Source organism: Heloderma suspectum, chromosome 1 (genome assembly GCF_057233095.1).
Source record: "Heloderma suspectum isolate Gila_16-S chromosome 1, 16-S_ref, whole genome shotgun sequence".
NCBI classification, from domain to species: Eukaryota; Metazoa; Chordata; class Lepidosauria; order Squamata; family Helodermatidae; genus Heloderma; species Heloderma suspectum.
In genome coordinates this window covers 307,215,459-307,233,849 of record NC_139458.1, presented here as the reverse complement: position 1 = coordinate 307,233,849, position 18,391 = coordinate 307,215,459, and the positions used below count along the sequence as shown (strand labels likewise).

At 43.4% G+C, this 18,391-nt stretch overlaps 1 protein-coding gene across 2 annotated transcripts in view; it reads left to right on the top strand.

Annotated features, from left to right (window-relative positions):
• Positions 1 to 18,391, top strand: part of LOC146359335 (gamma-aminobutyric acid receptor subunit rho-2-like) — a 41,375-nt gene that overhangs the window by 19,917 nt on the left and 3,067 nt on the right. Inside the window, exons 3-9 of one of the 2 annotated variants that reach the window (XM_084827083.1) lie at positions 5,586 to 5,653; positions 9,557 to 9,780; positions 12,044 to 12,126; positions 14,891 to 15,031; positions 16,167 to 16,319; positions 17,434 to 17,637; positions 17,740 to 17,867. In XM_084827083.1, coding sequence (XP_084683209.1) covers positions 5,586 to 5,653; positions 9,557 to 9,780; positions 12,044 to 12,126; positions 14,891 to 15,031; positions 16,167 to 16,319; positions 17,434 to 17,637; positions 17,740 to 17,867 — 1,001 coding nt within the window. The remainder of the gene's footprint in view (positions 1 to 5,585; positions 5,654 to 9,556; positions 9,781 to 12,043; positions 12,127 to 14,890; positions 15,032 to 16,166; positions 16,320 to 17,433; positions 17,638 to 17,739; positions 17,868 to 18,391) is intronic. The other variant, XM_084827082.1, reaches the window with a different exon arrangement.

Sequence of the window (18,391 nt, the reverse complement as noted above, 5' to 3'; positions counted from 1 at the left end):
TAGACATAACACTACATGTCAGCATAGTGTGAAAGTCTGTGACCAGGTAACTTGTGTGCCCTGCTCAGACAGCTGTTGAGATGTTGCTGCTGGGCTCAGGTTCAAGGCCCAGCTCTTCCTTCTGATGGGTCTTTGTCTTGAAGCCAGACTTGGACCTTCAGATAGAGGTCGCCTTCAAAATAGAGGACAGTCCTCTGTAAAAGAGGGCACATGGCCTGGCATAATATGTGTGTTTCTACCAAACTAAGCTCTTCATGGCAGTCTCCTCCCTGCCCCAGTGCCCCCAGTAAGATTGCTGCTTGTCGCTGATCTCTCATGAGAGGGAAGGGAATCCCTTGCTGATGAGAGATTAGAGGTAAACCAGTGTGGTGTAATGGCTAGAGTGTTGGACTTGGACTCAGGTTCTAGTCCCCACTCAGTCATGAAGCTCACTGGGTGAATTTGGGCCAGTAACTGACTCTCAGCTGAACCTACCTCACAGGGTTGTTCTGAGGATAAAGTGGAGAGGAGGAGGAGGATTACGTAGGCCGCCTTGGGTTCCTTGCAAGAGGAAAAAAGTGAGATATAAATGTAATAATAATAAATAAGCGAGGCATGAGCAATGCTGCAACCGCAGCAGATGCAGGGGGGGGTCTGGTGGGTTGCCAGAAATGGCTTGGCAGGCCACATGCAGCTTGTGGGCTGCACTTTTTGCACTCCTCCTTTACGCCATTGATTTGAATGGATTTTGATTTCAGCAGTGACAAAGGGAAGAGCAGTCTTCCAATCCGCTCTTAACAGGAAGCTTGTCAACCTCTTTCATTTTGTGAAGCACCCTTCCCTGACCTGGCACCCTCCTGTCATTTGGACTACAACTCCCATCAACCCCAGCCAGCATGGCTAATGGGTGGAGTGATGGGAGTGGTAGTCCAAAACATCTGGAGGACACCAGGTTGGGGAAGGCTATTGTGAAGGATCCTTGCAGGCCTGCAGCCTTTCATCCTCCTCCAGAAAGAGACCTGGGATGGGCCCATACCCTTGGTGACACTTTCATCCATTGTTAATATACAGATTTTGTGTATAAGTTAAATATTTTTTAAAACCTTTCTGTTCTCCGCTGCTTTCATTTATGGAGGGTTGGCTAGGGCCAGCGTTAGCCCTTAGGGCTTGCGTGACAGCTGCAGCTGTGCAGTGCCTGTTTAAAGCGCGCACCAGGCCTGGGTTTGTCTCTGCACTGTAATTGTCAGAGTTTCATAGTCTTTATGGAGTTTGATTGGTAGATGATATGTCCATTTCCTAGTTTTATTGTGCTTAACTCAGATGATTAGTAACACAAGTCTAAATCAGCCCCAAGGCTCAACATATCTAAGACAAGAGATACTGTATGTTGAGCCATACGTGAACAACACTAGGCAGCAACCAAAGAAAATCTCTCTATAAAAAAGCACATGAAAGACTGAATGCATGGGAATGGGAAGACAAATTAGCAAGGAGAACATCTCTCACTCAGACACCATTGAAATGGATGGGAGATGTGCAGATGTCCAGCTGGTGCTCATTCCATGGAGACCCATCCAAGAGACATTCCCCATGAACTGTGCCCTAAAATCCCTGACAGGTTATTTCAGGGCTGTTAACTTTTCTTCCCTTTCCCAACTGTTATTTCCTGTACTTTTGAGTTTCTGTCATTCTTTTCGGGGAGCCAATGGGCTCTTTTGTCATTTTGTCATTTGGAGATTTATTTTCGAAATTCCCGTTTTTCTTGCCCCACCCCCCTCATTTGGATTCCCACTTTTCTTGTCCACCCCTTGCCTGGATTCCCAGAGTCTATAGTATTAGTCGGTGAGGAGTTTGACTAACCATCTGGAACAAACACCCCCCACCTTCTATAGCTGTATAGTTTAGCTGGGAGGCAGAGTCAGGATTAAAAATATAGCAGCTTCCTAATGACCGTAAGGATTAGCAAGCTCAAAACGCTCTTGACATCTTTCTATGACTCATCACCAGATGCTTAATTCTACAGCCAGGACTCTAAAAACACCCAGACAGAGATTGAGGGTGATGCTTGAAGAGTATACAAGCTTTTGGGTTTATGTATATATTTAGATTCTATAAAAAACAGAATAATGATGATGATTAAATACCATTCAGTACCATTGTTGTTGTTGTTGTTGTTCAGTCGTTCAGTCGTGTCCGACTCTTCGTGACCCCATGGACCATAGCACGCCAGGCCTTCCTGTCCTGCGCTCCCTCCCGGAGCATGCTCAAGTTAATATTCATTGCATCCGTGATGCTATCTAGCCATCTCATCCTCTGCCGTCCCCTTCTCCTTTTGCCTTCAGTCTTTCCCAGCATCAGGGTCTTTTCCAGGGAGTTTTCTCTTCGCATTAGGTGGCCAAAATATTGGAGCTTCAGCTTCATTATCTGTCCTTCCAATGAGCACTCAGGGTTGATTTCCTTTAGGATGGACTGATTTGACCTCCTTGCAGTCCAGGGGACTCGTAAGAGTCTTCTCCAGCACCACAGTTCGAAAGCATCAATTCTTCGGCGCTCAGCCTTCCTTATAGTCTAGCTCTCACAGCCATACATTACTACTGGGAAAACCATAGCTTTGATTAGACGGACCTTTGTCGGCAAGGTGATGTCTCTGCTTCTTACTATGCTGTCTAGGTTGGCCATAGCTTTCCTCCCCAGGAGCAAGCGTCTTTTAATTTCATGGCTACAATCACCGTCTGCGGTGATCTTGGAGCCCAAGAAAGTAAAATCTGTCACTGCTTCCATTTCTTCCCCTTCTATATGCCAGGAAGTGATGGGACCAGATGCCATGATCTTCGTTTTTTTAATGTTGAGTTTCAAACCAGCTTTTGCACTCCTCTTTCACCCTCAACAAGAGGCTCTTGAGATCCTCTTCGCTTTCTGCCATTAGGGTGGTATCGTCTGCATATCGGAGGTTGTTGATAATTCTCCCAGCAATCTTAATTCCGACCTCTGATTCATCCAACCCGGCATTTCTCATGATGTACTCTGCATATAAGTTAAATAAGCAGGGTGACAATATGCAGCCTTGTCGTACTCCTTTCCCAATTTTGAACCACTCGGTTGTTCCATGTCTGGTTCTTACTGTTGCTTTTTGACCCTCGTACAGGTTTCTCAGGAGACAGGTAAGGTGGTCTGGTACTCCCATCTCTTTCAGAATTTGCCACAGTTTGTTGTGATCCACACAATCAAAGGCTTTAGCGTAGTCAATGAAGCAGAAATAGACGTTTTTCTGGAATTCTCTTGCTTTCTCCATGATGCAGCGAATGTTGGCGATTTGATCTCTAGTTCCTCTGCCTCTTCTAAACCCAGCTTGTACTTCCGGTAGTTCTCGGTTCGCATACTGCTGAAGCCTAGCTTGTAGGATTTTGAGCATCACCTTGCTGGCATGTGAAATGAGCGCAATTGTGCGGTAGTTTGAACACTCTTTGGCGTTGCCCTTCTTTGGAACTGGAATGTAAACTGACCTTTTCCAGTCTTGTGGCCACTGTTGAGTGTTCCAGATTTGTTGACATATTGAATGCAGCACTTTAACAGCATCACCTTTTAGGATTTTAAATAGCTCGGCTGGAATACTGTCATCTCCGCGAGCTTTGTTGTTACTAATGCTTCCTAAGGCCCACTTGACTTCACTCTCTAGGATGTCCGGCTCAAGTTCAGTGACCACACTATCATGGCTATCAGGGACATTCAGATCTTTCCTGTATAGTTCTTCTGTGTATTCTTGCCACCTCTTCTTAATCTCATCTGCTTCTGTTAGGTCCCTGCCTTCTTTGTCCTTTATCATGCCCGTCTTTGCACAAAACGTTCCCTTGAGATCTCCAATTTTCTTGAAGAGATCTCTAGTCTTTCCCATTCTGTTGTTTTCCTCGATTTCTTTGCATTGTTCATTTAAGAAGGCCTTCTTGTCTCTCCTTGCTATTCTCTGGAACTCTGCGTTCAGTTGGGTACATCTTCCCCTTTCTCCCTTGCTTTTCGCTTCCCTTCTTTCGTGAGCTACTTGTAAAGCCTCATCAGACAGCCACTTTGCTTTCTTGCATTTCTTTTTCTTTGGGATGGATTTCGTTGCTGCCTCCTGAACAATGTTACGGACCTCCGTCCATAGTTCCTCAGGCACTCTGTCTATCAGGTCTAATCCCTGAAATCTATTCCTCACCTCCACTGTATATTCATCAGGGATATGATTTAGGTCATACCTGAACGGTTTAGTGGTTTTCCCGACATTCTTCAATTTAAGCCGAAATTTTGCAAGAAGCAGCTCATGATCTGAGCCACAGTCAGCTCCAGGTCTTGTTTTTACTGACTGTATGGAGCTTCTCCATCCTTGGCTGCAAAGGACATAATCAATCTGATTTCGATATTGACCATCTGGTGACGTCCATGTGTAGCGTCGCCTCTTGTGCTGTTGGAAAAGAGTGTTTGCTATGATCAGCATGTTCTCTTGGCAAAACTCTATTAGCTTTTGTCCTGCTTCATTTTGTACACCAAGGCCATGCCTGCCTGTTATCCCAGTGATTTCTTGTCTTTCTACTTTAGCATTCCAATCCCCTATGATGAAGAGGACATCTTTTTTTGATGTTAGTTCTAGAAGGTGTTGTAGGTCTTCATAGAACCGATCAACCTCAGCTTCTTCGGCCTCAGTGGTTGGGGCATAGACTTGAATTACTGTGATGTTGAATGGTTTGCCTTGGATTCGTACTGAGATCATTCTATCATTTTTAAGATTGTACCCCAGTACTGCTTTTCCCACCCTTTTGTTGACTATGAGTGCTACTCCATTTCTTCTAAGGGATTCTTGCCCACAATAGTAGATATGATGGTCACCTGAATTAAATTCGCCCATGCCTGTCCATTTTAGTTCGCTGATTCCGAAGATGTCGATGTTCAATCTTGCCATCTCATGTTTGACCACCTCCAGCTTACCTTGATTCATTGATCTGACATTCCAGGTTCCTAAACAATATTGTTCTTTACAGCATCAGATTTTCTTTTCACCACAAGACACATCCACAGCTGAGTGTCCTTTCGGGTTTGGCCCAGCCGCTTCACTCTTTCTGGCACTACTTGGAAATACCCTCTGCTCTTCCCCAGTAGCATATTGGACACCTTCCGACCTGAGGGGCTCATCTTCCGGCGTCGTATCTTTTAGCCTTGTGATACGTTCCATGGGGTTTTCTTGGCAAGAATACTGGAGTGGGTTGCCATTTCCTTCTCCAGTGGACCACATTTTGTCAGAACTCTCTGCCATGACCTGTCCGTCTTGGGTGGCCCTGCACGGCATAGCTTATGGCTTCACTGAGTTACGCAAGCCCCTTCGCCACAACAAGGCAGTGATCCATGAAGGGGATTCAGTACCATACTAGTATTATAATCTTTAAACACCTTTCTGCTGTGCTTCAACATTTGCATCCGTTTTGTCAGGATGTAACATGGACAACGGGTCAAGTGGCAACCAGATGTACTGACACAGGTCTCCCTAGAAATAATATTAACATTCTTTCCTACAGTTAACTACAGCCAGGAGCTTTATAAAGGACCATCTTTAATATCTTAATTTAATTCTCCCACAGGCCCTGCTATTCCTGTTGGGGTAGATGTGCAGGTTGAAAGCTTGGACAGCATTTCTGAGGTCGACATGGTATGTAACTTTCATTTAAGCTTTATTACTGACTCATATTTTGGTTCCATATTAAGGCAAGGGGTTCTACAGTTAACCTCTAATTATTTCATATCACAAATATAGATTAGCGTAGGTAGGATTATCAGTATGGTTTTGCCTTAAAACAAAGCCTGATTATAGGGGCATTTCTACATGAGGCTTTTTCCCCTCACCTTTACCTGTGTTTCTGCTTCTAGATTCTTTGCAGGATTAAGGTCGGCTCCTTTACACGTGATTTTTTCCAGGGGGTTTCTTTCTCTGCCTTTCTATATGTTTCTTTATACAGCCACTAGTTGGCTCTGTGGTATAGCAGAATTACACAATTACACGCTATAAATAAAATACCATTCAGAAAAATACTGCACTTTCCTTAATACTGAACAGTACTGCACTTTTCTTTGCAAACCTGTGATAAGGGTTGCAAAGCACAGGAGAGGCCCTGGAGGATGACAACGTCAAGTAAAGGACTCACAAACTACTGTGAGTGAGCGATCACAAGTGCACAATAAAAGCCTTATGTATAAAGACTCTAGGGTGGCTAAAAGTCAGGTGTTTATAGCACCATTGCTCTGCCTCATCATTCACAGAATTTTACAGGGGGTCCTGATAAAGTCGTCTTCCACTTGTAACCATCCCGTGTTTTCCCACTGCTTCTTCCATCATTTTCCTTGCCTGATTTTAACTGAAAATCAGTTGAGGAAATAAGGATGGCATTGCTGCAGAATTGGTTCTGATTGGTGGCGCTAGGAGCTCTCCTTCTGGAAGCACCCAAATACTAATAAGGTCTGATTTGACAAAAGATTGTTAATATTTCTTAGTGCTCTAGGATGGGCAAGGGATGTCTCTATGGGAGCTAATTGTTAGAAGATGGTTTCTTGATACAGACTGCACTGGAATGTTTCAGTCTTGAAAGCTGTCAGAGCTTCCGGAAGGTGACACATCTTTCACTCCCCACCACAGCTAAAGGGGTATGTGAGAGAGAAGAAACAGCAGTTTGAGAAAGTGGGGCAGAAGTAAAGAGAAAACTGTGAAGTCAGAACTGAAGGCATCTTGGGATGCAGGGGTGTCTCTCACTGGAGATCTAATGTGAAATGGTAGATCTACTACCTGGGAGCAGTGCGTGTGCTACTTGCCTCCACTTGTATATTTGTAAATAAATCAGATATTACAAAGACACTGGAAGTCTCCAGAAGGCTTCCTTTTTTTAAATTAAGATATTAAAGATGCTCCAGGAACTTCTCATCACCCATGGAAGCGGGGAGTGCAAAACAATATGATGGCACCACCATCTGAACAACGTCTGAGCTGAAGCAGGTGGCAAGCAGGGAGAGGGCCTTCTCAGTTGTGGCGTGCCACTTGTGGAACCCAGGGGGCTCACCTAGAGCCTATACTACTGTCTTTCAGGTGCCACGCAAAGACTTAGGGTGTTTCTACATTAAGCAAAACCCCTGCAAAAATCCACATCCTTTCCAGAGCTTCCTGCTTTTGGTTTCTTTGCAGGATTAGAAAGGGCTGTTTACATGGCAGCCTCTGGTTTGAACCGAGGGAGTGCCTTCCTCCCTCCCTCCCCGGCATGTGTGCAAAGGAGCAGGCGGGAATCTTGTTTTCATAGCTTAACTTCTGCTGTACTGTTTTCTCGCAGTCCCCAGGAAACCTCTGACTTACTTCTCAGTAGACATAAAATGTAAGATTGTGCTGCAAGTCTGCCACCCTTGGCACACTTATGTGGGAGTAAGCCGCATTGAATTCAGTGGGACTTCCTTCTGAGTAGACATCAGAGCACCCTGTATGTCTGCAACCCTCAGCACACTTACTTGGGAGTAAGCTCCATTGAACTTAATAGGGTGCTCTGAAACAACAGAGGACGTTGCTTCTGAGCTTGGTGGGGTGGGGGATCAGATGTGTCTCCCTTCGTTGCAGGGAGACATTTTACCCTCTTCTCCCTGCAGTTGAGAAATGCAGAGGCAGGAGATGCAATTGGCAGGCGATTCTTGCCCTCGCTCCTGTCAAATCTCATCCTGACCACACCCCCAACAACTGGAAACAAATTCCCACAGCAGGCAGACACAGCGGTTTCTCCCACTATTGGAGAATTTCACACTGAGGTCATGGTGCTCCTGCTCCATGGGCTGGAAAAAATACCACATTTACTGCGTTTGGGGAAAACACGAGATGGGCTGGAGGAAATGGCAGGAGACACCCTGGAAGGTAACACCATCATCTAAACAGCCCGCGAACTTCCAAGAGAGAGCCGTCTCAATAGCAGGATAAAAGCTCCATGTGATGACCCCTTTAGTACATTTTCCCAGGCTTTGTTCTGATGCAATGAATTTTTAGTTCTTCCCTTTACCGTTGTCACCGGCTTAATTAATTATTGTAATTCTACTGTTTTATGACCTATTGTATCCTTTCCCAATCTGGTGCCCTCCAGATGTTTTGGTCTACAACTCCCGTCATCCCTGAACATTGGGCATGCTGGCTGTGACTGATGGGAGCTGTAGTCCAAAACATCTGGAGGGCATTAGGTTGGGGAAGGCTGTCCTATTGCACTGGAGTTTTTTAATTGAAAGTTGGTATAAACATGTTTTAAATAAGAACACAACATCTCTGAATCTCTTCCTTAATTCTTTGTTTGCTTCTTGCATACAATCAATAAAATCCCTTCAGTTAGAGCAGGGGTGGGCATCTTGTGCCCCTCCAGATGTTTTGGCCTACAATTCCCATCAGTTACAGCCAGCATGCCCAATGTTTATGGTGTGGGATTACACTGTCAGTCACTGACAGTCACCAGTTTTTGAAAAAGCAGTCCCAGCACCAGACAACCTATTAGGAACATCTAATAGGACTTCCACTTTGTAAGGGAAGGGAGAGTTTGAATAGTTATTCAAACTAATCAGTAACTATTTAGGAGAAGTGAGCAAGGGGAAGTAATGTAACTTCTCGTGCATCAAGTCACTGGGAAATAGTCAGCTTTTGCTTTGTCTTTCTTATGGCTGCTTAGTGGTGTAAAATATGTTCATTATCTTCCCACAACCTTATCATAGATAGCAATGGAGAGAATGGCTCCAAGGAATGGTTTGAGGTCACATGATGCTGCTACATTATTTAAGCCAGGGCTGGGCAGAAAATAGATCTTTAGATGTTTTGGACTTCAACTCCCACCATTCCTGACCATTGGATATGCTGGCAGAGGCTTCTGGGTGTTCAGAACCCCTTGAGATCTGCCTTCTGCCCACCTGTGGTTTAAGCTACCAAGGCCTAAGTCTGGTCTGAGCCCGAATGAGCTCTGTTTTCATATTCACGTATGTCTCTAGCATACCAGAGGACTGAATGCTGAAATGTCTTTTTTGCCTGTCCCACTTCTGCAACTGTTTGGTTCCTACTGCTTCCTTCAGCAGGAAACCTAAATGCCCCACTACTCGGTGCCTGCAGTGGAAGTGCTGCAACCTCCACCCATCTCAGGAACGTCGTTTTCCCAGTTTTGTCTTCCCAGTTGAAGGACAAGGCAGCAGCAGAAACCTGTGGTACCTGTATATTTTCCCTCTAGGACAAATAGAAGTGTTGCAAGGGTGGATTTAAATCGCTAATACAGCACAGAGAGAAAGAAAAGAGCCATTTCCCAGCACCACAGCCTCAATCCAGTCGCCGTCCCTCCCCTCCAGCCCTGTGGCTACCTTTACTTTAAAAACACACACACAGGAGACCCAGTTACAGATATCCCAATGTCACATCTGGTGTTTTGCCCTCAGCAGCATCATTTGGGGTTTCCGCTTATCTGCTTTACCTCTTATCGTACTCATTCTTCACAGGTATGGAGGATATAATTACAAGACATCTTTCTTTCTCTTTCTTTCTTTCCCTCACCCCCCGCCCCCCATGCAGGATTTTACGATGACCCTGTATTTGAGGCATTACTGGAAGGATGAGCGCCTTTCCTTTCCCAGTCATACTAACAAGAGTATGACTTTTGATAGGAGGCTGGTGAAGAAGATCTGGGTGCCAGATGTCTTCTTTGTCCACTCTAAAAGATCCTTCATTCATGACACAACCACTGACAACATCATGTTGCGGGTGTTCCCGGATGGCCATGTGCTGTATAGTATGAGGTGAATACAATGTATTCTTTGCCCAGCATTGTTCCAGCTGCTATTGGTTGCTATTCAGGGTTGTTGTTGTTTTTTATGCACAGACAAAATGTGCTGTTGTAACTCATCCTAACCACATGATTCAAGGTCTTACCTGGAAGTTGTACTTTTGATATCATGTTTTCTGAGCACTGAAAGAGCTTCTTTACATGAGGCTGTTAATCAGCTGTATTTACTTTTGGTTTCATTGCAGAATTAATATCCGAACAATACGCAAGGAACATTTCCTTTCTGGCTTTTCCGCTATGTAACCTCCAGGTGGCACTGTGGTATAGCACAAATACACAAGAGGAAATCACTCTTTCTTTAACTTTCACAATTAAATGCCGCATTTCCCCTGCTCTAAAAAAAAAAATCGCCAAAAGTGCTGGTTAGACACAGAAGTGAAACTGGAGGGTCACAACATTGTCTACAACCATGAGAAGGGAATGATGAGCACACAATAAAGGCCTCGTGTAGAAAAGCCCAAGGAGCAATATTTGCTTCCTAGAGGAAAAATGGTGCTTCCTCCATGTAGCATATCTAGATCCACATTTTTGTAGAACAGGTGTCTTGTGCTTGCATGTACTGGATATCCCGTATAGCATCATTAGTGACGAGTAACACATCTGTCTCCCTATCCTACACCATATTTCCTGTTTTCTTCTTAATTTACTTTAAGAGCCAGTGTGGTGTAGCGGTGAGAATGTTGGACTGGGAGCCAGGAGATCCAGGTTCTAGTCCCCACTTGGCTATGGAAGCTTACTGGGTGTATGGGCCAGTCACAAACTCTCAGCGCAACTTACCTTACAGGGTTGTTGTTGTGAGGATAAAATGGAGGGGATAAAATGTAAGCTGCCTTGGGTTCCTTGCAAGAGGAAAGAGGGCAGGATATAAATGCAATAAATAAATAATTCAGGATATATGGAATATAAGAGTATTTCCCATTACAGAGCTTTTCTACATGAGGCTGTTAATATCTACTTTTAGTTTTGTTGCAGAATTGAGACCTGAGCTCTACGCAAAGAGCTTTTCCTTTCCTGCTTTTGTGCTACATAACCTCTAGGTGGTGTGCGCTATAGCAGAATAGCTATACACAACTAGGAAACTACATTTTCTTTCGCTTTTAGACATTTTCCCCACTCTAAAAAACCTGGGAAAGTGTTCTTAAAAAACAGAAGCAAAACTAGAAGATCATGTCGTTGTCTAAAGAACCTGTAAACAATCACGAGTGCACCATGAAAGCCTCATGTAGAAAAGGTTACAGGGCTGAAATGGCCTTTTTTTAAAACGAAAAACTTCAAATCTCAGTATCGTAGAAGATGATTTCAGCTAAAAGGGAAGATAGCTGTAATGTAAAGAGACTGATTAGGCCCATATGGAAGCACCCTCACTATGTTTGATCTAAATGTATCTGGTTGAGCTCTGAAAAACACAGTTCTTCAATTTTGCAGCAGAAGCTGGCTGTACACAGTACCAATAAACCTCTTCATATCCCCCAATTCCAGGAGATGTTTAGCATTTACAAAGAAAGGTCTCTTTTGTATTAATAAAATGAATGGATAAACACATGAGTATTAATGCGGCACTTTAAAATAATACAGTCTTTCTGTCTTTTTTCTCCCTAGCATATTGCAATATTTGAAACTGAGGATTTTAGAATATGTTATATTTTTATTTTTTTTGGTTTTGTTATTTTTGTCTTGTTTTGTTAAAACTCACAATAAAAAATTGATTAAAAAAAATAATACAGCCTTCCTTCCTGAAAGATTGGTGGGGTGTAGGGAAGTCAAGACTGATGGCTGAGCAGCATTCAGTTTGCTGATATGATCATCTGTCATTACAGTTGTGAACCTGGGAGGAAACTAGGCTTACTCACGGCTCAGTCTTATGCATGTTTAGACAGCATGGGTTGTTTAGAACAACCCATGGTGGCTGAGGAAACCTGGGACTTTTTTTCTGTCTGAACATGCATAGGATGGCGCCCTCAGTGACTGAGAGATATGCTGTGAGGTGTGGCCTCCATAGTATCTGCCCCACTAATTAACTGGGTGGGGGGAGGACACATGTTAACCACAATTAAATTATTAGTTTATCAATCTACCAATTCAGTCAATTCAAACTTACAGCCTGCCCAAGTGTGATGTGTGGGTTTGTGCCTTCCTATATTTGCCCTGCTTCTGTGAATCAATCACATCCCCCTGCGATGTGAAACTGATTTTTCTTTTCTTTTTGGAATGTCTAGGATCACGGTGACAGCAATGTGCAACATGGACTTTAGCCGATTCCCGCTAGATTCACAGACTTGTACTCTGGAACTTGAAAGCTGTATGTGGCATTTGTATTTCTGTCTGCAGTGCTTTCTGAGATGTCTACTCAGTTACTAATGAATTTGCTTAAATTGATGGGAAATGTATGTACAGAAGAGGCCATACTATCTATGGTATCTGCTTATAATCATCTAACAGCCTTCTCTAACCTGGTACCCTCCAGATGTGTTGGACTGCAACTCACAGCATAGCTGACTGGTGGATTATGGGAGTTGTAGTCCAACATACCTGGAAGGCCCCAGGTTGGTGAAGGCCATCATAAACAATGAGTCAGTCACTGTAATCATTTAGAAGTTGATCTAGCACAGAGTACAAAGTATCATACAAATGGATATAGAAGCTTGGGTGAAATGTCTCTGCCAGAAAGTAGATCTCTAGATGTTTTGGACTTGAACTCCCAGAAGCCCCTGCCAGCATGGCCAATGGTCAGGAATGTTGGGAATTAAAGTCCAAAACATCTGGAGAGCTACTTTCAGCCCACCTTGGTCTATGCCATAGTAACTGTAGAAACACAAGACCCTCAAAACAATGCACTGGGGGGAGAAGCAAAGGCACTGCCATCTCATTATTCCTTCTTTGACCCATAATATTCAGTTGAAAGATGCACAACATGAGGTCATTACTTTCGCATATCCCCTGTTCCACTTCATTTTCAGCCACTTGCAGGCAGCAGAGAAACACAGGCACAATGACATCCTATTACATTTCTTTCAGCTACACATTACCCAGGAGATGTGGATTGGTGGCACCTGTACGTCTACTGGTAATGTGCCATTTGGGTTTTAGGTGGATAACATCCTGCATGATGCTTTCTTCTGGGCTCTGACGTTCATGTCTGTTTAACACTTCCATCCCTAGTCATGCCCCCACATATCCAGATGTGCCTGCAAGCCTCTTCCATTTTTTATTTTTGACCTCTAGGAGCATCTCATACTATCAGAGCAGCAGCATGCACTCAGAGGACAGAGTGATCCTAACCAAAGGCACAGAATTCTTGACTGCAATCTATAGAGTACAAGGCTGCCCTACCCCGTAACCTAGGAGAACTATGTCCTGTGGGCAATGGGATGTATGAAGGACCAAGTGCACTGTTGGCTCCATTTCTCTCCTGCCCTCTGGTTAGGGCTTCCCAGAACTGGTGGTGAGGAAGAGGAGAATTGTAAAAAACAGCTGGGGAGGGGATAGGTGGGAAGGACATTTTTGCTGCACACCATTGACTCTGGGAGAATCTCATGTTTGCTTTGTGATCCATAAATCCTTTGAGAAGACCAGCCCATCTGTGGTCCTAGGGATATTTCCAGAATCTTGCCAGTGACAAAATCTGCTTACTGACTCTCCTTCCATATGCACTTGGATAGACTTTATGAGAGCAGAACCCATTAACAGTGCCATAGCTTGCTTCTTAGCAACAATATTAACCCCTACTGGCTTTTCTCTGCAATCCTTGTCTGAAATGCTTCATGTCCCGCTTGTGGGTTCCTGGTCGACAGCTGGTTGGCCACTATGTGAACAGAATGCTGGACTAGATGGATCCTTGGTCCATCTTATGTTCTTTGTCTTTTGCTGAATGGGCCAAACCAATGTGTTTTAGAGTTTACTGTGCAAATATTTTATACAGACCTGAACCTCAGTGGATCACATCTACAATTAGTGTGTATCACATGTTGCTGAAGGACAAGATCTTATTTGGTGTTGCTGTTTGGCCATGACACGTTCAAAGAATTTGGGGTATATATACACTACAAATTATACTGCTTTTATAACAGTGTACCTGTCATGGCTTTCCCCAGTGAATCCTGGGAATGGCCATTTTGTGATGGTGCTGGTAATTCTCAAACCCCCACCCCCTTGCATATCTATTGTAGTCAAAGCCCCTCAATGAGAGGAAAGGGACATTGTGGTTGCAATCCTGTGCATGGTTACTTGGGAGTAAGCTCCATTGAATAGAATGGGTTTATTTCTGAGTAAATGGGCATAGGGATGCACTGTTCATCTACAGTCATATGCATGCTTACCTGGGAGTGAATCTCATTGAACTCATTGGCATTTACGATGGAATAAATGTACATAAGACTGCTACATAAACCAGTTTACATTTGCCAATAGAGAGATACTCCCATCAAGGATTTTGTATCAAGGTACTTTTCCCTCCCCTGCCTGATACTGCCCCGGTTGGCACAATAAAAACAAGCTGCCGTGGCTTAAACAAGCTGCCGTGGCTTGTTTTGATCATGCGAACTGAGTCAACGGTGGCCTGTTCTTAGCCGCAGTGCATACTGGGTGCGATTTTCATAATTGCCTCCCAGCCATGGCTTATCATGTTGTCAGAACCTGGGCGGTTAAACAATAACCCATGGGCTGATGTATGGTTATTTGAGAGTTGATTAACTCGCCAACAAGCCATGCCACCTGGGTTCAGACAAAACAGTAAGCCATGGCCAAGTGGTGATTATGCAAATTGTGTCTGGCCCACACCATGGCTCACAAGAAGCCACCGTTGTTTTGATCTTGCAAATCGGCCCATTGCCTTGCCCTTTCCTTTCCTTTCCTTTCCTTTCCTTTCCTTTCCTTTCCTTAAGAACTCCTTTTTAGTTATGTGAGATTCGTATCAGTTATAGACTGTACCAAAGTCCAATAAAAACTAGACTTTTCTCCTCTCTCACATTAGGCCATTGATTCATCTGCTTATTTCATTATTTTGCTGTTGATCTATAAAGTAACATATTTTCGTACTTCCACCTCCTACTCCTGCCCCCCTGCAGATGCTTACACTGATGAAGAACTGATGCTGTACTGGAAAAATGGGAACGAATCTCTGAAAACAGACGAGAAGATTTCCTTGTCTCAATTCTTGATACAGAAATTTCATACAACCTCCAGACTTGCTTTCTATAGTAGCACTGGTATCAGATTTTCTTTTTAATTTTGTTTTGAATCCTGGTAGCTTTTATAACCCAGTCTCACAAACTTGCCGAGCAAAATACCAAAACAATTTCACTAAACCGCTTTCTGTCCTTCATTATTTATTTACATTTTTAGCCCCACCTGCTCAGGAGTGTCCATAGTTTTTCTCCCACCCCCATTTTATTCTCACAACAACCCTGTGAGGTGGGTTAGGCTAAGAGGTATTAGTGACTGGCCCAAGGTCACCCAGTGAGCTTCATTGCTGAATAGAAATTTGAACCCAAGTATTCATAATCCTAGTCAACACCTTAACCGCTATATCACACAGGCTGTCTGTTCTCTGTTCATACGGTTTTCTTGGTAAGTATAAAGAAATTAACACACAAAACACTAAAGGCCAAACTACATGAGATGGCAAAGATTCAGGGGTCTCCATTGTCCCACCTGATGTGGCTCTAATAAGTGATTTTGACACTCTCTCACACTATTTGCATACATGTATGAATGCTATTAAAGCAACAGAGCAGATGCCCATTTTTAAATTAAACGTACATTCTACATAATGTAGGTTTCAATGCAGAAGTGGGGAAAAAAACCTAAATGTGAAAACACTGCAGGTCAGTGGGTGGTGCACTGATTAAAGAATGTAATATGATCTCCTAAAATAAAAAAAAAAATTGATTTCCTCAGTCACACAGGAGCTGTCTGTATATGTTAGAGACCAACTACTACAACTTGCTATTAATGAACAAAAGTTTAATTGTATATGGGAGATTTCCTAGTGACAGTATTAAGTAGCTCACTCTGTATGCCTTGGCAAATCACTGTCAACCTCAGTTCACATTTGTAAAGTGAGAATAAGAGCTTGTGATGAGGACAAATGCATTATTTACATTTCATCACATTTTGGAAATGCTGTCTATATCATAATTATACATAGCATTAGTATTTTCCCCCTTTTCCTTCTTTTTGCATTTCTTTCTTCCACTACTACCCCTTTTCTCTGCCTACCCCTTTCCAGACATTTTATCATTGTATTATGTACATCTCACTGAATTATTGCTCATGCATCTGAAGAGAAACCTACCTCACATTTTAAGAGCTTCCATTATTAAAGTAATTTTCCCCCAACAGGTTGGTACAATCGTCTCTACATTAACTTTACTTTACGGCGCCATATCTTCTTCTTTTTGCTCCAAACTTATTTTCCCGCCACACTGATGGTCATGCTGTCCTGGGTGTCTTTCTGGATAGACCGCAGAGCTGTGCCTGCAAGAGTTTCATTAGGTGAGTGATTATTCTCTGAATGTATAAAGGACAGAAAACCTTATACAAGGGAAGGAAAACACACACATGAGACGCTCTAATGAAAAATCATATACAGCCACTTTGATTTCCATGCAAACTGGAATGGGGAGAGGTATATAATAAGAGCAATGGCTAAGTTTGAACCCAAACCCTGGTTTATGATAGATGATTATTGACCAATGTTTAATTTTTTAAATAATGGGAAGTATCCAATACTGCTGCTGCATCCCACTGTTTCAGTTGTGCCAGCAGGACCGACAGCGAGCACAAAAGGAAGCTAGCGCTTCCTAAAGCAACCATGAAACAAGTGGAAACGTTAGTTTCTGGAACAGGACATGTCAACGGAGCTCCCTTCTGCAGTTTCCACTGACCTGCCCCCTTCTGGAAAGGAGTGTTTTGGCTCAGTTCTGTTTGTCTCTGGATAGGGAATATATAGATTACATAAAATCTGTTCCATCTGTGTTTTCATGGATTGTCAGGCACCTTTCGTTCCATCGTCTTCCCATCTATGAAATCGGATTTTTTTTTAGTTTCTGAATATGCATAAATTCCCCCAAATGTGCATTTTTATGCTTTATCCTATGGGGGAAATGCACATTTTTGGCAATTGCATATTTTTCTACCACAATGTTTGCGCAAAATTCCTGAAGGTTAGAAAAACAGTTCACAAGTCCACGGAATCCGCCCAATGGGGAAAAGCCGGTCCGCTGCAGAATCAGCATGTCAGATTCATAACAATCCCAACTCATTTGGTTCTATTGCAGATTTCTCTGACATCCCTACTTCTGGATCTTCTAGCTTCCTGTTTCTGTGCTAGCATGCAGGCAGCACTGGATATTGCCCAGTAAGTTCTGGAGCTCCAGTACACCTACAAGTCAGACCTACTGATCTGGTAGCTTTTACTCTGAATTCAGTATGTCTAGTTTGTGGCTCCTTAGTGTTGAGGGAAGGAACTCTGTGCATGCTCAAGGGGATTCTGTTCTTTACTATCACTTTGCATACATTTCTGTGGCTACTGGGCCTGGGTCAAATTGAGCTCCTTCCTTGATCTGTGTGGACACTTGAAGTAAAATTTTGTGTGGGGCTTTTTCAGGGATCACGACAGTGCTGACCATGTCTACCATCATTACGGGTGTCAACGCCTCCATGCCTCGGGTTTCCTACATCAAAGCTGTGGACATTTACCTCTGGGTCAGTTTTGTGTTCGTCTTCCTCTCAGTCATAGAGTACGCAGCGGTGAACTACCTGACCACAGTGCAAGAGCGGAAGCAGCGGAAGCTGCGAGAGAAGGTGAGAGGCACTTCCTGTACACCTGACATGAATATATTAGAGGTTTGCAAATGTGAATGAAAAAACTGATGCTTGTGTGTTTGAACAATTTTTGTTTACTGCACTCAAGCTGACACTGAAGCCCTGACACCACAAAAGCAGGAGTTGATGATTGTAGGAACAACAGAGGGAAGGAAACTAAGATCAGAACTGGGGAAATCTGCAACCTGGGACTTTGGCAGAGACAATATAGGGAGGGTAAGAAGGGGGAAATTCAGTATGTCATTTCCCTGTGTTTGCTGCATTGCTTTAGTTACTGCGGATGAATTATTATGAAACCTCAACCAGTCAGAGGCACACTTAAAAACTGGCTTCATCCAATATCATAGCAGAAGATAGTAACTTCTTGATATGAAATTCACTTGGATTGGCCTCTTGCATTTCACGGAAGTTGTGGCTTCTGTGACTCTGGCTTTGCTTATGGTTTTATTGCATCTGTTTCAAATTGTACGCCACCTGGAGAAAGACCTCTTTCTGAAGGATAGCTGATAGATCAACTTGAATGAATGAATGAATGAATGAATGAAGTGGCAAGAACAGATGCTGGAGTGGCTTATGTATACCATTTGCACTTCCTGTGTAACATGCAAAAGGGAGAGCTCATGCATCCCTCACAGAATAAAACAAGTCCTCCTGAGATCCACACACAAGCTAGTGGAGATGCACATCTGGATCTGCATGTGAATGGCAATGCGTGTTCACTTGGGGCCCAATCAACTGGC